At 38.7% G+C, this 27,500-nt stretch overlaps 1 protein-coding gene across 1 annotated transcript in view; it reads right to left on the bottom strand.

Annotated features, from left to right (window-relative positions):
• LOC136846480 (class A basic helix-loop-helix protein 15-like) overlaps positions 1 to 27,500 on the bottom strand; it is a 46,095-nt gene that overhangs the window by 18,248 nt on the left and 347 nt on the right. Inside the window, exon 2 of the mRNA XM_067117291.1 lies at positions 4,334 to 4,586. Within this exon, the coding sequence (XP_066973392.1) occupies positions 4,334 to 4,586 (253 nt within the window). The remainder of the gene's footprint in view (positions 1 to 4,333; positions 4,587 to 27,500) is intronic.

Raw genomic sequence — 27,500 nt, forward strand, 5'->3', positions numbered from 1 at the left:
CTACAAGTATTTTCAAGAAAGATTTCGCTTTCAAGCAAGGGGATATTCCAGTTAGTCACATCATAGTTTGTTTCCTAAAACTAATTTCTCTCTCTCTCTCGTAAACGAAAAAAACCTACGTTCTTGAATTCGTGGTATTTTGTTAACCCAACTCATTGGTAGTAGTGTTAATAATAATAAGCATAGTTTGTGTCACGGCTGCACCCACTGCATTAATTTTATATAGAAGAAAAACACTTTTCAATCTTGAGCAGAGCCTGAGCGGAACGCGCCTGGAGACAAACAAAAAACGACCTACCTGAAGGAGAATAACCCTACGGACGATCCATACCATATTTTAATTACTGACTGATGACGTCTTCGCCAACATCGAAGTTATTTTAAAATCGGTTCTAATATACTCTTATACTAATAAAAGATTTCCCATCATTGAGTCACTATCTCTCCATTCAAGATAAAACGACAAATTCAACTCCACGTGCTTGAAAGAGAATCTTCTACCTAATAATAATGACTTGTATTTATTACGCGCGAATGAAATATTTTCATTTTTAGGTTCTGTAATCGGGGAAAACGTAAATTAATTAATTAATAATCGTAGTAATAATTCTAGTTATTCTTAAACATAAATTAAGAAAAAACTAACGACCAAGAATTTGCTCTCATAATGATCGGGCGAAAAATTTAATTGCTTTGAGTTAAATATTCATCCAACCCAAAGTTCAAACGAAGACAGATATGATAAACTATGCAACATGTGGGCGTGTCTTGGAGAGAGAGAGAGAGAGAGAGAGAGAGAGAGAGAGAGAGAGAGAGAGAGAGAGAGAGAGAGAGAGAGAGAGAAACCTGAAATACCTTAAATAGCCAAGAAACCACGTATTGAATGTCATGTATACCATTTCCATTTAAGACTGAATTCAGACGGACCTTGAGAGAGAGAGAGAGAGAGAGAGAGAGAGAGAGAGAGAGAGAGAGAGAGAGAGAGAGAGAGAGAGAGAGAGACTAAGGCAGTGGTAATAAGGAGTCCCCCTGTTGTAATACATATGTCTTGGTTATCGACTATCGGATATTGACGCCTCTGGTGCAATAGTCGATAAGGGTTAGATTTACGAGAATTGTGCCTTGGGAAGAACTACTATTAATTCTACCAGTTATAGCTGTCTAACCCCCACCCCTCCTTTACTTCAATACTTGTTTTTGTCTTACCCGAAAGAAAAATGGGAAGACATCAGTTTGCCTCAGGTTTATACGGGAAGATGGTTACCAGCTCAACTTTCTTTTTCTTTACTTGTGCGTAATTTTTTAAAGGAATTATTGTTCGGCACATGCATAATGATGCACGCCCTTGCTAATACTCACACAGTCATGTCGAAGGCAAACGTTCATTTTATAGAAACGACACATCTTTTATAGTCAAATAGTCAAATCAGACGATTCCATGCTTGTAGTTCAGTTTCCGATTGATTTTATGTGTATCCTTCCTTAATTCCAACAAAACAGTGAAGTATAAAATCGAATCCATAATGATGAAATTCTGCTGTTTGAGTTTCGAGTTAACTCAAAATGTCAAAATTATACAAATCAACACAAATTTAGAGGTAAAATAACAATCGTCCATAATAGTTATTCATTAATATAATATATAATCGTTTGTGATCAAAAGATTGGAGTTAAATAAACGCACCTGGTCTTGCTAGATTAAGTTGGCCTTGTGTCAACTTGGGCTATTGCTCCTTCGAGCAACGCACAACAAAATTTAATCAACTATTTACATTACAGGTTTTCACCAACACCTTCAGTAAGAGGTTGGTAATATGAGCTCATTTCCCTAAAGACTTGGAAAATATTAGGGCCCTTGATTCTAGTCTTTCCCCTCTAGAACATCACTTAGCCTATAAGCTCTTAAGGGTTTTTCTAATCACACTTATTAAGAGATGCTTTTTGGTCCCTTCCAGATTTCTCACGAAAACCTTTATTCGCCCTTTAATATCAAAAGGCGGAGGCTGTGATGTGATAATGTAGTAAATGCAATACTTTTTGGATCTTTAATCTCTTCTCCGCGAAGTGACCCAGCTTCTATGCTCATTCTCTGCTTTTGCTTATATTCAGGCTAGAGGGCTGCAATTTGGTATTCTTGATGACTGGAGGGTGGATGATCAACATACCAATTTGCAGCCCTCTAGCCTCAGTTGTTTTGAAGATCACACAATGCTACTGGTGGTTTATGTCCCTACATACCCTCACTTCTTGTCGCGAATCTAAACTTTTTTTTTTTTCGTACCTTATCCTCACTGTAAGAGACTTGAAATATACACAGTTTCCTCTCTTTCCATGTCTTTAATCTTTCGAACCTCGCATACAGAATATTTTCCCATTTTGAGGATTAATTTCTATGACTACTACCAGTGTGCATCTTCTCGACCTACTCTCCGTAGATATTGACGCTATACTACTTTCTGAGTTTCTTGCGGGCAAATAGATAAGATTTCTCCGTGACATTCCAAGAAAAATTAGTTTATTAGATACTGGTAACCCAGGAGTTGCAGCCTGTCATTATTATTATTATTATTATTATTATTATTATTATTATTATTATTATTAATCCTAATTGAATAAGTAGAATGCTGCAAGGCCAAGGTCACTACAGGGAAAAATATACAGAAGTAGAGAATGAACCGTAAAAGAGAAATATCAAAGAAACACATATGATAAATAACACAAAGACGATTACGATAAAAACAATAAAATGTTAAATGAGACTCTTGTCAGCTGCTCAACAAAACGCATTTGTACCAAGTTTGAACTTTTGAAGTTCCAGCGATTGGTGTGAAGTCCGCACCTCAAATACAGAGACGTGTAATATCCTGTTTCAAAGCTTTTGAGGGCCCCATCCACTTAGGCAGATTCGTAACACTCAATATAACCCCACAGCTCGCACGTACTAAGGAAATCGACCACCCGACGGTAGCTTTATTCCATGGCTGTTTTTATCCGTGCTGCTTCCCCGGGTTAGAATTCGCCCCCTAATTCTGTACTCATAATTCATATGGTCCTCTGTGTCAATCTTCCATTAAATCTGTTTATAATTCAAGAATAAAATATGGCTTAATGCTAAATGGGAAACGCTTAACATCTAATCTGGACTGCCATTGAGTACAATGTATAGGACTTGTAGTTTTGCTTTTGAAGTGTTTGAAGTGCATTTTACTGTAAACTGTTTCAAATCTCACGTAGATATTATCATTCCTATTTTGTCCATTTTTGTCCCCTTGCAGTACAATGAATTATGATAGTTTCCTTTGATGACTGTTTATAGTTTTCAATAGATCAAGCGATCGCTCTTGAATAAAGGCACAAGCATCAAATGGCTACTTACAAGAATATTATATATCGTAAAGAGCGTAACATATACTATTCAAAATGCCAACAGAGAGAGTTTTACAAGAGCTCCAGCAGTACTCATGACTTCGGCAGAGTTTGCAGTAAAAAAAAAAAAATCTATGCTATAGGGTAGGAAATGTCCATTTTTTCTTGTAAATATGATATTCTGCACAAAAACGTAAAAATGATGTTGATGCAAGATATCAAAATTACGCGTTTTCTGATAATTACTTGGCGGCCTAATCGAAACTAATTCGACCAAGAATCTTTGTACACAATGCTAAATGGCTGAACCCTTCCGTGGTTGATGCTGCAGGTAGGAAATTTTTCCAACTTTTGCTCATCTCTTCGATCTGTTGTATATCACATCGGGGTCTAGACCGGCAGGGAAAAACAGCAGTTTTAAAATGCTGTGTTGCTTTGTACTTTTATTGTTTTCTCGTCCTTTTCTTTTGTTCTGAGAACAACCACTACTACTACTACTACTGCTATTACTATGGTTTCTTGGATTTTTAGGATCGTCTGAATACAATGTCACTGATGATATTTCTACCGGTGTGAATGTTTTATATATATATATATATATATATATATATATATATATATATATATATATATATATATATATATATATTATGAAGTACGTTTCATATGTTATTCTTAAGACATTTCTCCTCTCTCTCTCTCTCTCTCTCTCTCTCTCTCTCTCTCTCTCTCTCTCTCTCTCTCTCTCATCATCATCATCATCATCATACCAGAATTACACCTTGGGCCCTGTACATGCAAGACTAGGAATATCCTCTAATTTATTTGTTAATCTACAATTCTAAAAAATGAAAAAAAATTCCGGCATCGAAGACCACGGCCTTTGCAACGCCAGACAAGCATATAAACAAATCAGTGAATGAAAGGGCAGGCGGGGCGTTCATCATCAAAGAGTCTGCAACAGTACCTGGAAGGCGTCGTTGAGCGAATGCATCCTCATGCGTTCTCTCTCGTTGCTCTCCAGCCGACGGAGGTTCCTCTCCCTCGCCGAGGACGACGGTCTCTTGCGCCTGCCTCCGTTCCGCCGGTCCTCCCCCTGGCCCCCTCCAGCTCCGATGCTGACGTCATCGCTTACGGAGGAAGAGTCTGTGACGTCACCGCTGCCAGCCCCGCTCACCTCGAGCAACTGGGGTCTTCTCCGCTTGCCGCCTCTCTCGTACCTGCGCTCGGAAAGAGGGAAACACTGCACAGTGGAGGCGTCATTGGATCCTGGAAATTCTCTTATGCTAGATGGACTGATATTCTTATAACAAAAATGTAGCTCATGGTCACTTTAGTTTTAATCAGAATTACATTTAAACTCTGATTTGGGTCATTCTAATATAGGTCATGCCAGGAAAATAAATAGGTTATCATAACCATTCAGATACAAAAATGTTCAGAATACAAATGGGAATTTATCCGGGAACACAATTATAATACATCAATCAAATTCAACTTTACAGTAATACAATAACTTGTTGCATTTTCCTTTCCAAACTTCCAGTGGGACGGTAACCTACTTGGTGATATTTGTTTAAATAAAAACAAAACCTCCCTAGGGACTTAAAACAAAGAACGAGATTTCACGCGTTACCTATGGGTGGTACAGGAACAGGAATGTGTTGTAATGAAAACAGGATGACGGCTTGTGTGCTCTTTGGAGAGATTTGGAATCAAATTCGATTTCAAGTTCCAAAAAGTTCCTAATCACAGTGGAACGAATTAGGGGCTAAATTGTTTTGAATTTTGATTGCATAGGCGAGGAAATGAACCTGCCATATTTGGTACAAAGCAATACTTGGAATTCAAGCTGCAAGAACTGTAAGTCACGTGATGAAACTGAGCAAACCCAGTTTAGTACAGAGTCGAATTTTAGGCCGAGAGGAAACAAGCAATATCGGCAAAAACATATATAAAGATATTTGGTATGGAAAAAGCAAGAAATGACATTATGGACAAAACTAGCGACGGAGCGGTGGACTGTTTCGGAAAAAGTTAATTATGGAACCAATTGCATAGAGAAAGAAAGCAAAGATTGAATAAGTTGCACAAGAGAGAACAAGAAATAATTTACCCAGTAGCGCAGAGAAAGCAAGAAAAGGTGCAACAATTTGACGGAGATCACGAGTAATGATGCACTCGATTGCATGGAAAAGCAAGTAAAGATATTTAGTAATTTATAATGAAAAAATATGCGATAAACATAACAATAATGCACTCAGTAACTCGAAGAAAGCAAGCAGTTATGCAAACTATGACATGGTGTAAACAAACAATGACATATCCAATATAATATCGAAAACTAGCAATTTTCAACCAGATGCATGAGAGAATCAGGTAATGATGTAACGATGTGCACAGAGAAAGTTAGCAGTGGTGTAACCAATTGCATAGAGCCATTTGTATGGTGAAAACAAGCACAGGTTTAACAATTTGCATGAGGTAGACAGGTAATGAATGAATCAACTGCACGGAAACAGTAATGACATAACCAGTTAAACGGAGAAAACTAGTAATGATATAACCAGCTGAACTGGTGAAAGTGACAGTGGTATACCTAAATGCACTGAAGAAACAAGCAAGGCAGTCAGATGTGTGAAGGAAGCGTGCTATGCTATTGATAGCCAGTTGCATGGGCAAGACCAGTAAATGATGTAACTAGTTAAATGGATAGACTATCCAGCAATGATGTAACAGGTTGAATGGTGAAAACAAGCAGTAGTGTGCAACCAACTGTATGGAGAAAACAAGCAATGACAGCCAGTTACATGGAGAAAATAAGCAGTGATTTAGCCAGTTGCACGGAGGAAACAAGGCAATGATTCAGCCTTCAACCAGATGCAGTGAGAAAACAAACAATGCTGTAGCCAGTTTCTTTGAGAAAACACGCAATATTTTAGCCAATTACATGGAGAAAACACGCAATATTTTAGCTAGTTGCAAGGAGAAAAACAATGATGTATCCAATTGCATTCAGAAAGCAAACAAAGGCCTAACGAGTTGTGTGGAGAAAACAAGCAATGATATAGCCAGTTGCATGGAAAAAACATGCAATGAATTAGCCAGTTTTATGGAGAAAACAAGTAACGATGAAGCCAGTTGCATTGAGAAAGCAAGCAAAGGCGTACAGAGCTGCATGGTGAAAACCAGTAATGGTGTAAAAAATCGCTTTGATAAAGTAAACAAAGATGGTACCAGTTGTAAATTTAGATCGCAGTGATATCTGTCGAAAATAAAATCTAAAATGACGAATGCGCTGAAGTGTGTCCATAGACCGACCTCAGGGGAAGACGGCAACGGGAAAAAAGCTCTCATTGTTGGCCTTCATTGCCGAATACTAGAAGTTTTTTTTAATATATTTTTTACTGAAGTATACAAGAATAGAATAGCACAGAATATAAGAGTCAGACCAAAGGCCAAGCGCTTGGATCTATGGAGGTCGTTTAGCCCCGAAATGGAAATTGAGAGTAACAAGGTTCGAAAGGTGTAACACGAGGAAAACCTCGTAGCTGCACTGTGAATCAATTGTTAGGAGAGGTTGAAAAGGAAGATGGAAGAAAGAGATATGAACGAAGGTACAGTAAAAGGACTGAAAAGGACTGCAGCTAGGGGCCGAAGGGACTGGGCAAAGAACCGTAAGTAATGCCTAAGGCGTACTGCATGAGGTGCACTGACGTCACTAGCCCCACCCCCGCCACTATGGAATGAAGAACACAAGAACCCAGTGAAAAGGTCTTGTTAGCCTTTTGCTCTTCAGGCACGATCACCCGGAGATGGTCAGTCAATTAAACTGAATAAAAGAAAGACGTAAAATGAAATGATGAACATGATTATCCTTTCAAGCAAAACGTGCAGTAATTAAAGTGACTAAGTATATTTGTTATACAGCCTATTAAGCTACTGTTTGTTGTGATCGTTATTCCAAATCATTTACTTTGTGTAGGTGTGTGGGGAGGCACTGAATATCGACAAAACGGAATCACATTGCATAACCAAATAGCTGAAATCCTATTTTATATTTACGAAATATCAGGGTCAATATGTAAGTACATGTTCATTTTATAAAGCCCATAAAGTTATCTATTTTCCGTTATATAGAGCCCGGTAAATATAACAACATTCGTTATATAAAGTCTTGTACAACAAACAGTCATCCGTAAAAATATCGTATTCGCTGTATAAAGCTCTGTTAATAAATCATTCGTTATATGATGCGTCGTAAAGAGTATTAGTTACATAAAACCTCGTGAATATATCAATCTTTCTGCAATGCGCCGTAAAGAATATTTGTTAACCTTGTGAATATTCATTCTTTGTAAAGAGTATTCGTTATATAAAACCGTGTGAATATTCATTCTTTGTTATATAAAGTGACATACATGGACTAATACAAGTATTAGAGTATTCTATAAAACCTGCCATCAGTAAGACTGTATTCGTAGTATAAAAGCCATTAAAGTATTATTCATTCTAAACAGCGCCGTTAAGTATTCCATATATAAAAAACAATTTGTCAATTTAACTTTCGTGGCTTTAAGCGGAGATATGCTAACATGGCCAGCAGCCATTGAAGCAAGTCACGTAATTCTACAAAGGCCTTCAAAAATGCATCAATATGTGGCTAAAAGGTCTGGATCCTCAACTTGCATAACAGTGCCAACAAGACACTTCCCTGTTTACCTTAGAAGTTGCATTATGTTTAAATGCCCATATATTTATCTTTCGTTGATTGACTGACTTAATGTCTTATATGTACTTCACTATGTAATGGATTTGTCCCTTTTCTCATATGGGCATTGTATTGTGCATAGTAAAAACAATAATCTGATGGTTGCCTATGCAACGCTCTTACATGTTTTGATTTGTGTTTTAAATCTTATAAATTTTATGGGAAATGATTCTGTTTCTTTTCATAGCATTCTGCGCTGTATTCACACACACACACACACACACACACACACACACACACACACACACACACACAGAGAGAGAGAGAGAGAGAGAGAGAGAGAGAGAGAGAGAGAGAGAGAGAGAGAGAGAGAGAGAGAGAGAGAGAGAGAGAAATTTTATGGAAAATGATTGTTTCCTTTCATAGCATTCTGCGCTGTATTTCCAGAGAGAGAGAGAGAGAGAGAGAGAGAGAGAGAGAGAGAGAGAGAGAGAGAGAGAGAGAGAGAGAGAGAGAGAGAGAAATTTTATGGAAAATGATTGTTTCTTTTCATAGCATTCTGCGCTGTATTTCCAGAGGAGAGAGAGAGAGAGAGAGAGAGAGAGAGAGAGAGAGAGAGAGAGAGAGAGAGAGAGAGAGAGAGAACCTGAAAAGTAATTCCACCTAAGACTTATCTCAACAGTTTTACAGTTTGCCTTGTAGTAATAACTAACAGAAGAGAAATTTTAAACTGTTTCAGTTTCTCACAGCACCTAAGTGTTGACTGACGCAGAATCTAAATATTGTTCAGAAGAGCTAAATTTGATTTACGCTATATTCGTCCAGAAATAGGAGAGCCAATTTGCGAGACAGCAATAGATCGTCTACGACATATTCCAGGACTTGCTTTTAACTTGCAAGAATTCTTTCAAAGTTGGCAATTCCTTTTGTGCTAGAATTGCAATTCCTTTTGTTCTAGAATTAAAACTGACCTTCTCTACATATCAGCTTCAATGACTATAGCCATAGCAAAGCCAGCTTACACACAATCAAATTATTAATTTTCTTTTTACCGATCGTTTTAGCTCTGATTACGTGTCAGATCAGCGCGTTATATTTGCATCGTAAATCATGAAATGCTGTGGACGTTTTTATTTCGCTTGGAGATAAAGCAGTCTCTCTCTCTCTCTCTCTCTCTCTCTCTCTCTCTCTCTCTCTCTCTCTTTACATTCTCTTACTTTTTACCTTTTCCTTAAGTATTGGTAGGTCAAGCGTTTAGGCTGTCAGTCCCATCGGGTCTTACGTATAAATTTACGTGTTATTTTTCAGTGACATTCCTCGTCCTTTAAACTCTTTACATGTACCTATGCATCAAACAATTCATCCTGTCAGATTCCATTTTTTTTATCAGCATAACAAAAACTAGTAAAATTTCACAATTTTCTTTCTTTCTCCCTCACGACAAATGCTCTATGCAACAACAACAACAACAACAACAAAAAAAAGACGAACAACCTTCTGTAAAATTGCAAAAACAATTATATTAGAATGAAAAAACGACTGAGCCTTCAAACCGCAGAATCCGCAGCAACTTGTTAAGCTTCTTCCATGGAAAAGGAACCTAATATGAATGACAGCGAAAAGCAAAAGCATCATAAACGTGACCGTAACCAATTATATGCAAATGAATATTCCAGCTCATTATATTCACAGGTTATCCAAACAGTGGGTCTGGGAGAATGACAACATGGAGCGAATTGCGTTTCTCTCTCTCTCTCTCTCTCTCTCTCTCGAACAAATACACACACACACACACACACACACACAAACAAACAAGCGGTTCAACAAGAACAAAATCTACAAATGACAGCCATTCATTTTGACTGTTGCCTCTGTCCTATTCTCTGGTGAAAAAGACATTGATATTAAGGGTAATGGTAGTTAATAATTATTTTAGCTCCAATCATGGACAGTAATTATCTCTGACTCTGTAATAAAAGAAAGTCAAAGCTCTGCATGATTTAACCGTATTTTCCGTGAATCTGGGATATGTTGGAGCGGTGTGGTGGGCGGGCGGGCTTGCCGACTCTGTTGCTTTAGAGTATATGTCTGACGATATCATCCATACTATCAAGTACCCGACTGATAAGTTAGTTTTGATCGGCATTTTCTTGAAATCCCGCTGCTTCCCTCTAACTGAGGCTGTGATCCGAATCTTCTATGTATACGAAAATCTCCATTTCTCTGATTTGTATCTTAGCCTTGGAATCATGCTCGTACTAGAAACGTTAGTGGTCTTTCTTGCCGACGTAAATTTCATTATAATACTTTAATGGTATTTTATAAAGGCAGAAGTCTCCTTATTGTTCGTGGATTGTGAAAATGTCCTGAAATTTATGTAGGAGAGGAAGTCTGTCTTCTTATTCGTGTATAAATGGGTAGTTAGACTAGTGAAAAAGCTCAAGGATTATTATACATAATAATAGAAATTCAGGTCATAGTATTAACTGGAATGGTGCCCTGATGGTTTCCAAGAGTACTTCTCCATTCAAAAGGATGATTCTGGAATATGACATTCTCTTAAAAACTAACGTCATGTACTTAATGATAGTCACTGCAAGCCGATGACACAGTGAGTTCTCACCCACAAGATACGCCCGGGATGAGGGTTAAGTCAGTCTGACTATGGATTTCCTGTATCACAGGATCAGCAAGCTAATTAGACTCTATAATCCAACTAAAATTGCTATTCCAACCAGTACCCACCATATGAATATCTTCTTCACCCACATTCTTCCACATTTACCACGGTTCGGTGCTGCAATGACCGCCGGAATATATTTTATGGGGTTGCACTTTTAATCTTGTTTTCATGGGCCCTGCGTGAATTTCAGATTATTTAATTGCAACAAGATGAAGAGAGAGAGATTCAAAATTTGAACGGAGTGGCACGGCTGCATAATGCAAGTGCTGCAGAGGGTTAGCCTTACCTTAATTTTAGAATGCTTGTGGAAGCAACTGGATGCAAGAGCGGAGATTAAGAGGTTCGAGAAAGGATCTTACCAGGCGCTGATGGGATTATAAGGGCATTGTAGCGGCGCATTGGTGGAAGCGTGATCAGAATGAGTGGCTGACCAGGAGGGTAAGTTGTGTGGATAAAGGAAAGAATTCCAAGGAAGGAATAATTATTCCCAAGTATAAGAGTAAGGTAACACAGGGTTTTTTTTGACAGAGGCATCATATTATTCTGAATACTGTGAAAAATATAAGGAAGTTTATATTTGACTCAAAAAGTAACAGATGACAGAAGAATTGTTAGAAGAGCAATGTGGGTTTAGACGTGGAAGGTGTGATAATCCAGAGTTTACTATGAAGCAGTTATATGAAGAATTTGAGGAAGAAGTTACATGTTGCCTACATGGACCTAAGGGCTATGACGGAATTAACTGAGATGCAGAGCGAAGAGCATTGAGGCTGTAGAGGGTTGGAGGCATTTTATTGAGATTGATTAAAAGTTTTTTCGTGATGAAAGCGCATGGTGTCAGAATACGTAGACGGGACGATAACTCTTTCGGCGTAAAAGTGGACGAGAGAAGTGAAGTGAATCGCAGCGTTCGTGATGCAATAAGCCTCCTAAGCACGAAGAAGCTGATGCTGTCGAAATTTTCTGCGCTGGAGCTTCATCTTTGATTCAACACAAAAAACCTGAATGTGGCAGTGATTTGTTTTGTCTTTTCCTTAAATCACCATATTTTATGGAAAACTCCTGGTTACCAGATTGCTAACCACCTCCGAAAGACAATAAGAGGTGCTGACCTTTGTTGTATGTATAGGCTACTGTGTTTTATACGGTTATGTGAACATTGTGCGAAAATAATTGTTCGAAAACAATTATTCGAAAAACATTTATTAGAATGGAAAATTGTTTGAATGAAAATTATTCGAAAGGAAAATTATACGAAACGATAATTATTCGAAATTCAAAATTCTTTATTTAAACAAAAATGTAAAAATAAAAAATCAAGTACACAACTGATTATTGGAAATACACGTATATTTATTAAAATGCAATGCAATAAATAAAAAAATTTCCTTATAAAATTAAGTTATATGCTACTACTGCACGTAAATAATCAACTACTGAAGAGTACTCGTTAAAGGTTGCCACTCTTTTCTTAAGTCTTTCATTTGAGTCGCGGTCGTTCTCGGCGCTCTTGATATTTTGGCAGCCTGCTCTTACTTCTGCAATATGAATTTCTTGCAAGTCCTGTTCTCTTTTAAGAGCATTGAGAATTTCTATCTTGTAGGATGATGGGATGACACTTGCTGTGAAAAAGCCCTATGCCATCCTCCAAGGGCGTTATTGGTTCTTGGTAAACCAGCACTGACTCTCTCAAAGCAGGACCAAACACGTATCTCGAACACAGGGCTTCGTCTATGATGTCTTGAAGGACGAACAATTCATACATCTTCAAAATAATCCAGATTAGGATTCACTATTGGAGAATATATATTTGAATCTAATAAAGTCTGAAATGCTTCAGTCACTTTATCTACGGGGACAAAGGCTAGGGCTGACAAATTTCGAATGCTTAAAGCAAACTCGGGATCGGTATCATAATTTACCTAAAGACCACAGTCGCAAATTTTTCGATACGGGAACTGACTGACCTACTGTAAGTGAATAAGACATCCATAATGCAAAGCTGTGTTGAATTCTTTTTAACAGCGGTTACAGTGGCAAGCTCAAAATCCGACGTCACAGTCGTCACCTGTAAATTAGGAACACTTAACTTGAACAAACAATTTTTTATCGGGAAGTAAGGCATAAGCTATCTGAATGGTAAAGTTATTCTTAACGGCATGTACTGTATATATTTGTTCAAATATTTGAGGTACGGTATTAAATGTTCCATCCACTTGTAAATGTTCACTTGACTCGAGTGTACTCAAATTATTCGAAGTTGAGAAAATGAGCATTTGTCATCGCGAGGGCCTGAATCATATAGCAAAAACTGCTCTCCTATATTAGCTTTTGGCTGTTCATTAGTGAAAACAATTTCTCTTCTATGGATGAGGTTAGCTAAGCCGACTCTCTCCTTTTGTCTTACATTGTGAATAGTCCTTTTTGTTGAGCTTATTGCTGGTAAAGGTTGCGCTACGCTTTCACTTAACCGCGAGGCAGCAGTAGAAATGACATAATGAGGGGAATCAAGGTTGTTTCTCTAGCATCTTGTTTTACTCTGTTCATGAAACTGTAGCGTGATTATAAAATACCCACGCACTTGGGCGTTTACGGAATCACCAGAATGATTATGTTCACGAGAAACTTTAATCAATTCCCCGTCATTAGTTATTGCGTTGCTTTTACGATACGATGCAAACTTATTGCACTTCCAATATATTTTGGTTTCAACTTGCTGATCTTTCACAAATAGGAAACCACCAATTCTGAACATTGGCTTACCTTTTTCACTTTCAATATATTCGGCCATCTTTGAAGGGTATGTATAGAACTATTCCAAGGAAATGATGGATTTCTCTGCTGCAAGAGCAACCAGCTTTTTACTGTCTCGCCCTCTCTCCGACGCCGATAACGTACCTGCCTGTCATTTCGAGTAATTGCACTTCGAACAATTGTCCATTCGAATACTTTTCTTTCGAGAAATTTCCCATTCGAATGACTGTTTTTCGAGTAATTGTTTTCGTATAATTGTTGTCGAACAATTGTTTTCGAACAATTTTCACGATAAGGTTTTAGACATAAAAATTAAGGTTAGAGGATGGCCTACGGCGTATATCATAAAGGAAACAATAGATAAACAAAAAAGGAAAAACGTTCCCCTGCCTTATCATACAAAATTAATTAACCAACTTCAGGACACAACCAAATAAATGAGCAGAGAGCAAAAGCTCGGGAAAATGAGCTCGGGAAAATCTGCCACCTTTGCTAGTGATTGAAAATAGTATATACATCTAATACTGGCAAGTCCTAAGTAAGGTTGGCAACAGCGAGGAACCCTTTTATCATCACTTATATGGAATATGATCATCGACAGAACCCTCTAACTCTGAAGGACACACACATCTACTTCGGTGATGTACATGTAATTAACGGATTCACACTATTATGCATCCTTTGTACGTCTGTATCTGTCGCTGAGAGGACTTCCAACATCAACATCATTTCCAGAGAGAGAGAGAGAGAGAGAGAGAGAGAGAGAGAGAGAGAGAGAGAGAGAGAGAGAGATTAATTATGAATTATTTGTGTGGGGAATCAAGGTATGTAAATCGCGTTATACGTATAATCATTCATAGAGGATTGCCTTCAAGCTTATAAATCTGGTTTACATACATAGCAATACACACACTGCTGGCAGCCTGTGTATCAGAACTGCTAACCAAGTGTACACCTTTTCAATATGCCTTACTGACTCTAACGGTCTGAAAAAAGGAAAATTACGCACAATTTACAAACTTCTCTTCGACAAACCAATTTTAATAAATCCGTGCTTTGCCACAAATTTGCAAGGAAATACATTGTACTATCTAAACTGAGTAACGTACAGGTAGAGTCATAATCACCGACATTAATACTCGTAATGGAACCTCGACATGGGAATCTGAAGCTTTTTTTTTTTTTATTTATCGGTATCGCAAACAGTTTCAGAGCTTCATACCAGCAATCCATTGCGGTTACGACGGACACAGTTTGTGGCAACGTTAAATCAATATACGAGTAGTTTGCTCCTCTAAGACGTGGTTTCATTGCATGAGTTACACATAATTAGGCAAAATAATATTAGTGTAATGGTGTTCGAAGCTCCTCTCAGGGAGAGATTGCAGGCGTCAGTAATGTAGATATGTTCATTACATGTATATAACCAACGCAGAAGTTGTTTCTTCAGAAGTTAGAGGAATCTGTTGATAAGTAAATGTGCTGAGACAAGGGTGCCTCGTTATCTGCAGTCTTATTTTGCACATACCAGTAATAGATGCACTATTTTCAGTTACTAGCAGTTTGCAATTTTTTATAAGCTCATATATTATCCCTTATTTATTTGTCAAGCTGTGCCCTGGGGTAGGTTAATAATGTCTTTATGGCACGTACCAGAATTTGTCTGTTTGTTGTTAATCATTATGTCTATGGCGTTATCTGACGTTCTTGCAAATTAACACGCTCATTTCATCTGTGAATCAAAATCATTTTGAAGACAGAAATGCTAAACACACGCCTACAAAATCACCGACATGAAACACACCCACGACTTCCAATTAACGCAATTCATAGGGAATCAAACAAATTGCATAATAATCAACACCCCGCTAATGGAATTGATGACAATTAAGGTCTAAATGATAATTAGAACAAATGGCCCTAGGATTTAATTATAAGAGAACACATCTCTACTCGTTTTGCTCTCTCTCTCTCTCTCTCTCTCTCTCTCTCTCTCTCTCTCTCTCCGTAAGTTATCTTCATTGAATATTTCGTATTGTCTACATTAGCGATTTCTTTCTTTCCTCGTGTTGTAAGTAACATATGGTACTCATCTGCCAACTGTCAGTTTAATTGTCAATGATTTACTTGAACTTAAATACTTATCCTCCGTATGGTAACAAGATATTTTTTTTCAAATACAAGTATTTATTGGTCACATTCGCCATAACTAAATTTTATGCCTAAAGCAAAAAACTTTTAACATTGGTAAAATCATTCTTAATTTGACAGATCTTATATTACCTGTGGGCTAAATGAATTTTTATCGTTAGCGAATCTTGACATATCGCTTAGCCACTGTCCCTCCAAGAAGAGGAGGGAGTTTCTTCATTTGATTCCCAAAACCAATTCCCGGATCTATAACGGAAAACTTACTCTAAAATATTAGGAGTTCGAGAAGTTGAGAGTTTGCTGCGTGTGGCAATTATATTTACATAGATTTGGAGAATGTAACCAGTTCTCCATCAAACGAACATTACACTGTAACTTGATCAGAGAACAATATGTAAGAATGATATTTTTTTAGTTCCTGGGTTGAGGTAAGAATAGTCGTTCAAACAAATCCCGGGCAACGTTGATATGCCGACCAGGACGGTGGTTGTAGCGTCGAAGGATAAGGCGATCGGTGACGTAGGTCGAACCAGAACGCAATTATCGGTATTCTTAATAGAATAACGAGAATTCCGTGATTACCGCGTCGCATTTCAACTCGAGTGCACTCCCATGCATACACACATGGGGAATGATTTCTAACTTAGCCTTGTATAACAATTTCCTTGTCCACAATGAATAATAATAATATTATTATTATTGTAGTTTTTGTTATCTTTAGATTGCCTCATACCTTCTTGGCTGTTAAATTCTTGAACAACTTGAGTTAAGAAGCCATTTAGAGGCTCGTTGGGCTGATTATGTCTTGACATTATTTGGTTTGGCTTTTAGTCTCTCCTTTACTTCATTTCATTTTCCAACCTTCTTTTGGGCACCTGTTTTCGAAGCTTTGCGTAATTATTATTTTTGCCCAGGTTCATGTTTTTTTTTAAGCCAGTTCTAAAATAACCTAAGTTACTTACGCGATTAATAATAATAATAATAATAATAATAATAATAATAATAATAATAATAATAATAATTATTATTATTATTATTTATTATTATATAATAATAATAATAATAATAATATTATTAATTAATAATTATTATTATTATTATTAAGCATGTATCCTTGTGGAGCAAATAGTTATACCAGTCATCCTCCCCAAAATCTACCCCGTGCCATCAAATGGATCTGCTCCCGCTTTTCCCCCCTGCTGTCGTTTTCTCTCTGACCCACTTACATCGTCAGCCGTATTATATTAAATTAACCGTGCCTGGCATGGCAGCCTTTGCCTCAACAAGCAGAAGTGCAAAAATTCGTATGCCGGTGGAAAGGCAAAAGGAATGACATCACAACAAGCAGACGTGCAAAAATTTGTTACTCTTTGTATCCCGGTTGAAAGGCAAAAGGAATTTCAGAAGTCTCTGTCATAATTTGACGCCGAAGACCATAGTTGTGACATCAGCTGACAGTATTGAATCAATGAAGGCGTTCTTCATTTGGTGTTGAATAGTGCAACACCAACTGACCTCCTTCACCAACGTTCTCAAGAAGAAATTGCGCATGCAAATCCCCTGACGGGAACCAGTGGGAAGAAGGTTCTTTGGTTTTCTTATCAGCTTTCTATTTCTGAGCCTCGTAGGGCGGTAGCACTGTGGGCATTACTTAGGGTTCTTTACAGCGGCCCCTAGCTGAAACCCCTTTCATCCCTTTTTACTGTACCTCCGCTCATATTTTCCTTCTTCCATCCAACTTTTCCACCCTCTCCTTACAATTGTTCCGTAGTGCAACTACGAGGTTTTCCTCCTGTTACACCTTTCAAACCTTTTTACTCTCAATTTCCCTTTCAGCCCTGAATGGCCTCATAGGTCCCAGTGCTTGGCTTTGGTGTAAATTTTAAACTCCTTACGACAAGAAAGGAGGGAACATTTTCGGTCAAATTATGTGATCATAGGACACATGCAAAAGACAGTCTGCAAATCAGACTCCTCGAAGGGACTATGTATGCGGCCGCTCTAACCATTAAGCTGAATTAAGCACTTCGTCAAAGAATACTAAAGTGCCTGCAACCTGGCCTGGAGAGGGGCTCGGTCTCTACTCTATACTTGCAGACGTATTCAAATGAGATTGTTCCAGTGATATACAAAAATAATTACACAGGTAAAAAAATTTTAAGCACTAATCATATTCTACCTGTATTTTTGGCAACTGTTCATATGAGCAAATACAACCTTCAACGTAGAATGGAATGAGATAATTAAGATTAGGCATATATATTTACGCTGACACGCACGCGATTTTTATCCCAACGAAGATAAATTCCCAGACAGTTTCTGATGACTTTATGGCCCCTGGCACGTTAAAGCATAACAAATCCGAGAAGAATGGAAAGGACTTTAGCCCTTCAAGAATGAGAAATAAATGAATGCAGATTCCATAATGTTCAAGATAAAGACAAATTGGAGCAATTTCCATCGCTTTATGCTAACGCGATCGGGCACAATAATTACAGCATTCCACCTTACACTTGCAAGAAATTAATAGCACAAACAAGTATACGATAATCTGATTGATAAACTGACATTTTTTGGCGGATGGGGAGATACTGACCTTTTGGAGGAGATGTACACTTTTGAGTTAAAAGCCTTTGTGAGGCACATGCAAATAAAGAACTAGCTTATCAGTCAGCTAGTAAAGCCAGGAACCTTTTTACAACTGTATCATTCACAGAGTAGCATAACGACTGTAAAAATTATTGATTATGAAAATCTAACAGCACACAAATACTCATTAAAAAAATCATAATGCATGTCATAGGGTACTCCGTTTTCCACAGATGAGGCAAGGGTCAACAGGCCTGGCCAGTAATTTACAGGTTATTATTTAACATCTTTCTATATTTTGATTATGATTAATAAACAAAATGTGATAAATAGCTTTGTTTTTTAACGCTGTATACGCAAAACATATAGGACTACAAATTTTGAGTGCTACAATAAAACCCTCTTCAGACCGAGCAAATGGTTAGGCCGAGTCACAACAAAAGATGTTCATGCCACAGTTCTTCAAAAAGATGAGAAATGAAAGAACGATCATAATTTTAATTTTCTTTAAATGGAATATTATTTTGCTCGGCTACCGGGATGATGATTTCCCACATAATACCATTAGCAAGTGACTCATTCATTTGTTTTAGATTAATCCAACCTTGTACTGGCACGGGCTCTTGCTCTACGGCAACCTGTAACCGAGTGGCTAAGAAACTGCCAGTCTGTCACTATGGCACACTCATGCGCCTGCGCCGCCTGATAAATAGTTGGCAGATACCGCTTGCTGAATACTGCCATACGCCTTTTGCCTGAAACATTAAGGGAACTGATGCAATATTCTATAACGTGATTGTACGACAGAAAAACCACGACTGTTTTAAAGTTAAACAAATCAAACGTTTTTCAGGTGTAGTCAAGCTTCGATGTTGACCTTGGGTAAAATGTTCCTTCACGTGAGCGGCACCAGTTTTAGAACCTCTCTCTTTTAGTTATGTGGAAGAAATGCCAGCAGTATCACTGGGTCCGAAATTTCTCTTCAAATATTTACGTTCTCCTACAAAGCTCTGTGTTGGGTATCGGCTTGGGTTTCCTCATTTCAAATTCAGGTGTTTAGTCTTTTAGTGGGACGGAAATTGAGCGAGAGGGAGGGAGAGAGAGAAATTGGAGGAGGAGGGGGAGGAGGAGGGGAGAGAGAAAGAAGAAGACGAGGAGGAGGAGGAGGAGGAGGAGGAGGAGAGAGAGAAAGAAGAAGAAGAAGAGAGGAGGAGGAGGAGGAGAGAGAGAGAGAGAGAGAGAGAGAGAGAGAGAGGAGAGAGAGAGAGAGAGAGAGAGAGAGAGAGCGTTTCGTCTCTTCTGTTTGGGAAATAAATCGTGAGATACCTGATGACTGGCTCCACCCCTCCGGGGCTGCAGGCTGACCCCTGTGTGGGATTAGATACTATTTATTGTAGTTATTGAAGGCGATGATATTGCATCAGACTTCGGCATTTAATATAAGGTGCCAGATCGAGTTAGAATTACGCCTGTATTACGATCGTTGAAATGACCGATGACATTGTATCTTGGGTCATCCAGTAGGATATTCAGGAACTTGTCTAGCGTGTGCTTGAATATATGTAAGGGTTGATTTGTAATAGATGAACAATGGGGTGGTCAATTCTACGCGTTAGAGTCCGTGAGTGCAGACGATTACCCTCGAGCAATCTCGGTTGGGTTACTATACAGAGTAGGTTGAAGCAGAGAGCATCTGACGTAGACTCTAAGATCGTGGTGTGACTAAAGTGTAAAGGTTTTTGGTTTTGACTGGGTTTTAGTAGATTCAGAACCAAGCTGTCTTAGATTTTATAGGCCTGTAGAATCTTTCAACGTTCATGCCTGGGCTGAATGCCGCTTGTTTTATCGCTTAAGTCTAGCAGAGTAATGAAGGTCTTGTAAATTATCAATCCATTTGTGAACTGGCCCCCATTTATCTATAAAATGGCAATGTTTGATGTGGGAGCCCATCAGTCTAAGACTACTTTTTATAACCAAAGTCACCCACAAACAGGGTGTTATTTCCTTTGAAAAGTTAAGTATAGCTTAGTTTTACCAGACCACTGAGCTGATTAACAGCTTTAGGGCTGGCCTGAAGGATTAGACTTATTTTGCGTGGGTAAGAACCAATTGGTTACTTAGCAACGGGATCCAGGTTATTGTGAAACCGAACCGACATTATAGCGAGAAATGAATTTTATCACCAGAAATAAATTCCTCTAATTCTTCATTCGAGACTCGAATAAGTTAGCCCAAGGAGGAACTTCCTTTGAAAAAGGCCAAGGTCAGTATCGATGATGATTCTTTCGGTATAAGTAGCCCATGTAAAGTCGTCGATGATGACCCTAAGATCTTTTCCCAGGCCTTTTACTTAGTGCAGTTCCATCTAGGTCAAGATAATGATCGAAATTCCTTGATTTCTTACCAAAGTGTGTTCGAATGTGTTCGAATATGTCCCCGGTGAAGTTGCTTTGTATTTTTTCGCCCTGGGATAGATTATACTATCCAATGCGTTTTTAGAAGTGTTTCACAGATCTTATGCGAGTTTAATATCACCACCGAAACACGGCAATCGACAGCAAATATAGATATGAAATTTAATGAGATTTAGATTTTTTTTATCAGTATCGCTAATAATTTTCAAAGAGTGAACAGGACTGAGAACAGTTCCTTGCGAGACATCTGATATAACTTTGGGCTGGTTTGGATAATAATCCATTAGCTGATACTTGAGGCGTTAGATCTGAAAGGAGATTATATTCCTAGGCTCTTACACGTCCACTTTCCGTTTCCTCTGAGCATGTGGCATAGTATGAAGTAATCAACTTTTCAAAACCTTGGCAAAATCAAAATATATAACGTAAATTTCCATTGCCCGATTCTAGATTCTGATACTGAGTTTGGTTGATTAACCGTTAAGCCGTAGAACTCCCATATACAAAGCAATATTGACTGATAGGGAGAGCGTGATCTGTCTGATTGTCAGCAAATTACTTTCATTAGCGATTTTTTCAGCAGTCTTCACAAGGTGGGTGCTATTGATACTAGGATGGTTTTGGGGAGACAGCTTCCGCCGTTTGGCTCTATCGCGGTCTAGAACCGTGGGTTCTATGATGTTCGACAAGTGACTGCGTGCTTGAAGATTCTCTTTGGAGTCATCTTTTGTTGATGATTCTCGATACTGATGATTGCATGGGCTTTCTTCTGCATGATTTCTTCTGCATGATTTTAATAGAACTACCGGGCAGTAGCCTGGTCCGGCAGCACAGCTGATTCTAAGAGAGAGAGAGAGAGAGAGAGAGAGAGAGAGAGAGAGAGAGAGAGAGAGAGAGATTCTCCTTTCCTTTTCCTCCATTAGTCCAGGTTGAGGAGAGAAACTTGATTTACTCGCGGCTTAACTTAAGCCGCTTCTTTCCCTGGAGGCTGAAGGAAGGAAGGAAGGAGGGAGGGAGGGAGGGAGGGAGGGAGGGAGTGAGGGAAGGTGGGGTGGATAGAGGATGAGGAGGGTTGGGCCGGGCCAAAGACAAGATCTGAGATTTAATCGGCTAAATCCGGCTTGTAAAATGGAGAAAGCCTCGCTTCTAAATACCAAAGAGAGAAAAATAACCCCTGAAAATCACCTCGTCATATCCAGGAATGAAAACGGAAAAAACTATTTTCGGCTGCAGAAACTGCAACTTTAACCCTGACACTTCATCACCAACACAACAGCAACAACAACACAGATACCGATTAACGCCACAACAAAATAATTACAAGTCCGCTGAACGGAAAGAAAAAGTTTGGCTGTGTAAAAACATCTGCTTCTCATGAGGAAGCAAACTTTCTTGATAAGGGCAATCATTAATTTTGTACTCTGTAGGCATTATTTAAGGGTCTTTACAGCGTCCCTTCGGCCCCTAGCTGCAACCTCATTTCTTTTACTTCGCCTCCGTTTATGTTATTTTTCTTCCATCTGACTTTCCACCCTTTCTAAAAATTGTTTCATATTGCAACTGCGAGTTTTTCCTCCTGTTTACACCTTTAAAACCTTCTTACTATCAATTTCCCTTTCAGCCCTGAATCACATGATAAGTCCCAGCGCGTGGCCTTTGGCCTAAAATCTATAATCTTCTCCTTCTTCGTTTAACGTGCTTTTTCCCATTTTTCATATGGAGTAAGCAGATGCGTTCTTTTGAAGGGCTTTGATTTGGCGTTGGGGTAGGCCGTAGCCTCGATCGGCTGCCCTGCCTGACATCGCTTAGACCCCGGTAGCACATGTGTATATGTATCGTGCCAAATTCCCAGCTCCCTTTCTCCCAGCAGCGAGAAGACATGAGTGGTTAGGCCGACAGTTCGAGACGTGTAAGGCGTCTGTTATGTTTTTAGAAGATGCCTAAAATCTATATTCTATTCCATTAATTCTGTTCTCCTTTTTCTATCAGATGAAAAGGGTCAGTTACGAGTGAACAATATTTATGCGAAGACTTTCGCCACCGAACACAGAACTCGACGTTAACTATTCTCACCTTCAAATGCCCCTTTAAATGCCAAATTGTTACACAGATGTAAACAAATAATAGTTGGAGACCGAAGGAAGTAACGAGGATGCAGAAGAGAAACGAAAAAGGTGCGAGGAGAGTATAGTGCAGGATGAAAAGAGGAAATAACGGAAAAAAAGTAGTTGAAACTGTCGGTGTGTAGTGAAAACTGATGAAAAGTTGGGAGAAGAGGAGGTGGTGCTAAGGGAAAGTGAGGAGGAAGCGAGGAAGAAAAGGAGAGGAGGAGTAGGAAGAGAGAGGACTATAAGGAGAATGAGGAGGAAGAGGAGAGGGAATGTAGGAGGAAGAAATGCGAGAAGGAAGCAAGGGAAAACAGGAGAAGGAGAAGAAGAAGAAGAAGAGAGGAAGGAGGAGGTAAAAAATGGGGAAGAATTAAGCGAAAACAGGAAAGGAGAAGAGAGGAATAAAGACAAGATGAAGAGCTGGCTGTTTGGGAAACGGAGTAGTAGGAAGGGGGAGATTAGGGAAAGGGAGGAGGAATTAAAGGAAAGAACAGGAGAAGAGAGGAATGAAATGGGTATGGAAAGGAGGATGTAAGGGACGGAGCAGCAGCAGTAGTAGTAGTAGTAGTAGTAGTAGGATGAGGAGGAGGAGCATTAAAAATGAGGATGAGGAGGAGGAGCATTAAAAATGAGGAGGAGGAGGAGGAGGAGGAGGAGCATTAAAAATGAGGAGGAGGAGGAGGAGGAGGAGCATTAAAAATTTCCGGGGCGACGTCTCATGAGATCCCGGCGCAGATATGACACCTGTAATCTAATGACAGCAGCAACCTTGTTAAGTGAAGTCCGGTCAATTTGTGTGCCCCGGTGTGGTATTACATGACATTAACACCGAATTCAATTACTGAGAAAGAAAGAAAAAGGAAGGCTTTGCTGCCTTGCAGTAAAGGAAGACATCTTTATCTTTGCTTTTATTATTATTATTATTATTATTATTATTATTATTATTATTATTAAATTTAGCGTGAATATGAGAGCGTTGTTAAGTTAAAAGGGTTAGACAGGAAGAGTGAACGGATAGAAGGACAAAATGCGGCCGGGGGCCGAAGGGACGATCCAAAGATACTGTACTTCAGTATTGCCTACTGTAGGCGGTATTCTGTTTGGTCTTGTTTTGTCTTGTCGGGGTAGAAGTAGCTGGGTATTAGGGGAGGTGGGAGGGGGGCGGTTAGGGCAGGGGAGGATTCCGTGGTCTTTCTTCATGCGACCATCAACGGCATAGGCATAAATATAAGTAATTTACGTAAATAAAAATTTTCTTCTAATGGTCGGGAACTTCACAAGAATTCAGTAAAGGCTATTTACTCCGAGCACAAAACATTCTTTTAAAAGCGAACTATTTCGGAGCCTAACTTCAGTGTAAAACAGCCTATAATTGAAAACTACGAATACATAATTTCCACTGAAAGGCTTTCAAGAAATGAATGAGTCACTGCACAATATTCACTACCCCAATAAAGTGAACATTATTTTTCATCCATTATATAAGTCAGGTACACTTCCCATAGTTACAGCAAGATTTCTGGACAAGAATATGACAGGAAATGGAGAAGCGTAACACCGTATGTGTTTGCATAATACTGTTTGCATTCATGTTTACAAATTACAAATGCTCAAGAAGCAAACATAAAGCTCTCTCTCTCTCTCTCTCTCTCTCTCTCTTTCCAACAATGGAAATTTTACTGAGTAACTTTAAATGACTTTCATTTCCTTTCTTAACTTCTTTTTTCTTAACTTTGTCGTCACCAGTTTCTTGAAGAGAAAGTTGTGTCTTTTATGCTTGGGCTTTATTTTTCTTTTTCCCTTTCCCACCCCGTAAGCAAGGTCGCAAAGTCGGCTATTCACATTCCTTCCTTAGACGCCTGAGAAGCAGCATGTCTTCGGCTGCGTTCTTGCCTTCACATCTCGTTCACACTGTTCTCAAGTTTACTGGAGGTGTTTGTTCAGAGAAGTGTCTAGCACGTCTTGCGTTGCAAGTTTGATTCCGTATGTACTATATCGGGTTCGTAACTCATAATTCAAAGCTGACGTCGAAAGTATAAAGATTGATGGTGAGGGGCGGGGGCATTTAATACAGTAATTTTTGCGTTTTTCTTTGTTTACCTGAGCCTAATTCGCGTTGTCTCTGCATTCGATTTGGACATTGTACTTTCTTGTGTTAGTTCGTTGTACATCTTTGCATTAGTTCCAGTTAAGTTCCTCGTTGGGAGGTGGGTTCCGTTCTCAGCTAGCACTCTGCTGGCCGCGAGTTCGAATCTCCGACCGGCCAATGAAGAGTAAGAGGAATTCATTTCTGGTGATAGAAAATTCATTTCTCGTTACATTGTGGTTCTGATTCCACAATAAGCTGTAGGTCCCGTTGCTAGGTAACCAGTTGGTTCTTAGCCACGTAAAATAAATCTAATCCTTCGGGCCAGCCCTAAGAGAGCTGTTAATCATCTCAGTGGTCTGGTTAAACTGGGGTATACTTAACTTAATTTTTCCGTCTTGGCTAAGGTTTGTTTCTATGACAAGGTGTATTAAAATTTAGTTGAAACTTCGGTGACATTACCACCGACAGGTCATTATTTACGTGGACTAGCGAGAGTATTTTACTTTTCTGAAACACGTGTTCTTTGTACAACAATAACACTATCTTTTATATTATAAGCTCACTGAATAATGGATGCTTTTATTCATGTTGAACAAAACTATCTTTTATATTATAACCTCACCGAATGATGGATGCTTTTATTCATATCTTATTTTATTCAGGTCTGTTATGATGCACATTCACTACGGCCTTCAGTAGTGTTCTGCGAATATTCTTCGTACCACAGAGTGATTCAAGGAAGGTAACAGAAATTCACATTATATATTGCTCTTGCTAATTTATTGTTGGATGGAAGCATGAAGTGAAGAAGAAGAACCCTAAGCACTGGGACGATAAAAGTCATTCAGTCTTCTTCCCAGCTTGTTCCCATTTTTATATGGGGTACCTTGTGATTTTTGGTAAGGGTCTGAATCTACAAAAACTATTGGCAGAGTTTTCGTCATCATCCTCCCATAGGCAGGCATTCAGATACGGTATTTAATGGGTGTCTTGATGATCAGCTTTCCTAGCAATATTCGATAAAACCGTAAAAATGAAAATACTGAGAAAAATGTATAGTTTTCAGTACCCTTACGTATCCAAGCCTAAAAGAAACCTCAGGCATAAGGAAAAAAAGAATATAAAAAATCTAAAAACACGCTTTTATTAAAATGCACTAAAAGTAAAAAAACATTTTTTTTGAAACACACCAGGATTTTCTTACAATTAATCATGTCTACAAAAATAAAAGCGTGGACGCCAAACATGGGAGGAAATGCTACAAGAAATAAAAAAATATATTTCTTTGCTTGTAGCATTTCCTTCCAGGTTTGGCGCCCACACTTTTATTTTTGTAGACATAATTATTGTAAGAAAATCCTGGTGTGACTCAAAAAAAATATTTTTTTACTTTTATTGCATTTTAATAAAAGCGTGTTTAAAATTTTTTTTAATATTTTTTATTTTATACATTTTAGTTTTGGCAGAAATTGTAACCGATTTCTGATTGTAGCTAACGAAACTGAACGTGATAGTCTATCGAGCCAAAGAAGGTTTGAAAATCCGTAGGGTTATTACCTTATTCTACCGAGCCAAAGTAGGTATGAAAAATCTGAGGAGTTATTCACTTCATACAAATCCTGAGATATTGGGAGAGGCCACTGTAAGGTCACTAGAGGTCACTGCTGACCTACTGATCATGTAAGGTTGTATTGTCACCGGGATTAAGTAACCAAGCAAAATTTCAAGCCCATCGGACGAAGGAAACAGGTCAGAAATTGAGTTACAAGTTTTGACCCAAACAAACAGAAGTCAAGTTAAATAAAAGTGTGTAATAATAAAGGACTTCCCCAAAAGAAAGTGACAGCCCTCTTTCACTGGATTTAAGGTCGCAAAAGCCAGGCAACGGAAGCAACAAAAGAACTCCAAAGTTTGGAATACACAGAGAGCAAACATGAGAGAGCAGAACAGAAAATAGAATTTGGGCCAAAGGCCAAGCGCTGGGACCTATGAGGTCATTCAGTGCTGAAACTGAAATTGACAGTAAAAAAGTTTTGAAAGGTGTAACATGAGGAAAACCTAGCTGTTGCACTATGAATCATTTGTTAGGAGATGGTGGAAAGTAAGAAGAAAGGAAGAGATTACGAACTGAGATACAGCAAAAGGAACGAAAGTGGCTGCAGCTAGGGGTCGAAGGGACGCTGCAAAGAACCTTAAGTAATGCTTACAGTGCACCGCATGAGGTGCACTGCCGGCACTACCCCCGTAATGGATAAGGTAGCCTGAAGGGTGCTCTGAGTCCTTAAAAGAGCAGGAGAGAGAGAGAGAGAGAGAGAGAGAGAGAGAGAGAGAGAGAGAGAGAGAGAGAGAGAGAGAGAGATTTCTTGAGCTCCAAAGAACTTCGGGTGTAATAGTCTTCAAGAAACTGGGAAATGAGACCTACAGAAGCCAGATAAACCGACTTACTCTTGATTCAACTCTTATGGAGGCAAACGTAAAAGAACCATCCCCAGTGTGATGTAGATGAACAATTTACGACATCTAAACACAAGAACAAAGTTGAAACAGTAATTATCACTATATAACATCTCGAGGGCATATTTGACAGAAGAGAAATTTAGTTCAATTTTCATCAAGCAAAACGAAAAATTCGATA

The sequence above is a fragment of the Macrobrachium rosenbergii genome, chromosome 15 (genome assembly GCF_040412425.1).
Source record: "Macrobrachium rosenbergii isolate ZJJX-2024 chromosome 15, ASM4041242v1, whole genome shotgun sequence".
Taxonomy (NCBI): Eukaryota; Metazoa; Arthropoda; class Malacostraca; order Decapoda; family Palaemonidae; genus Macrobrachium; species Macrobrachium rosenbergii.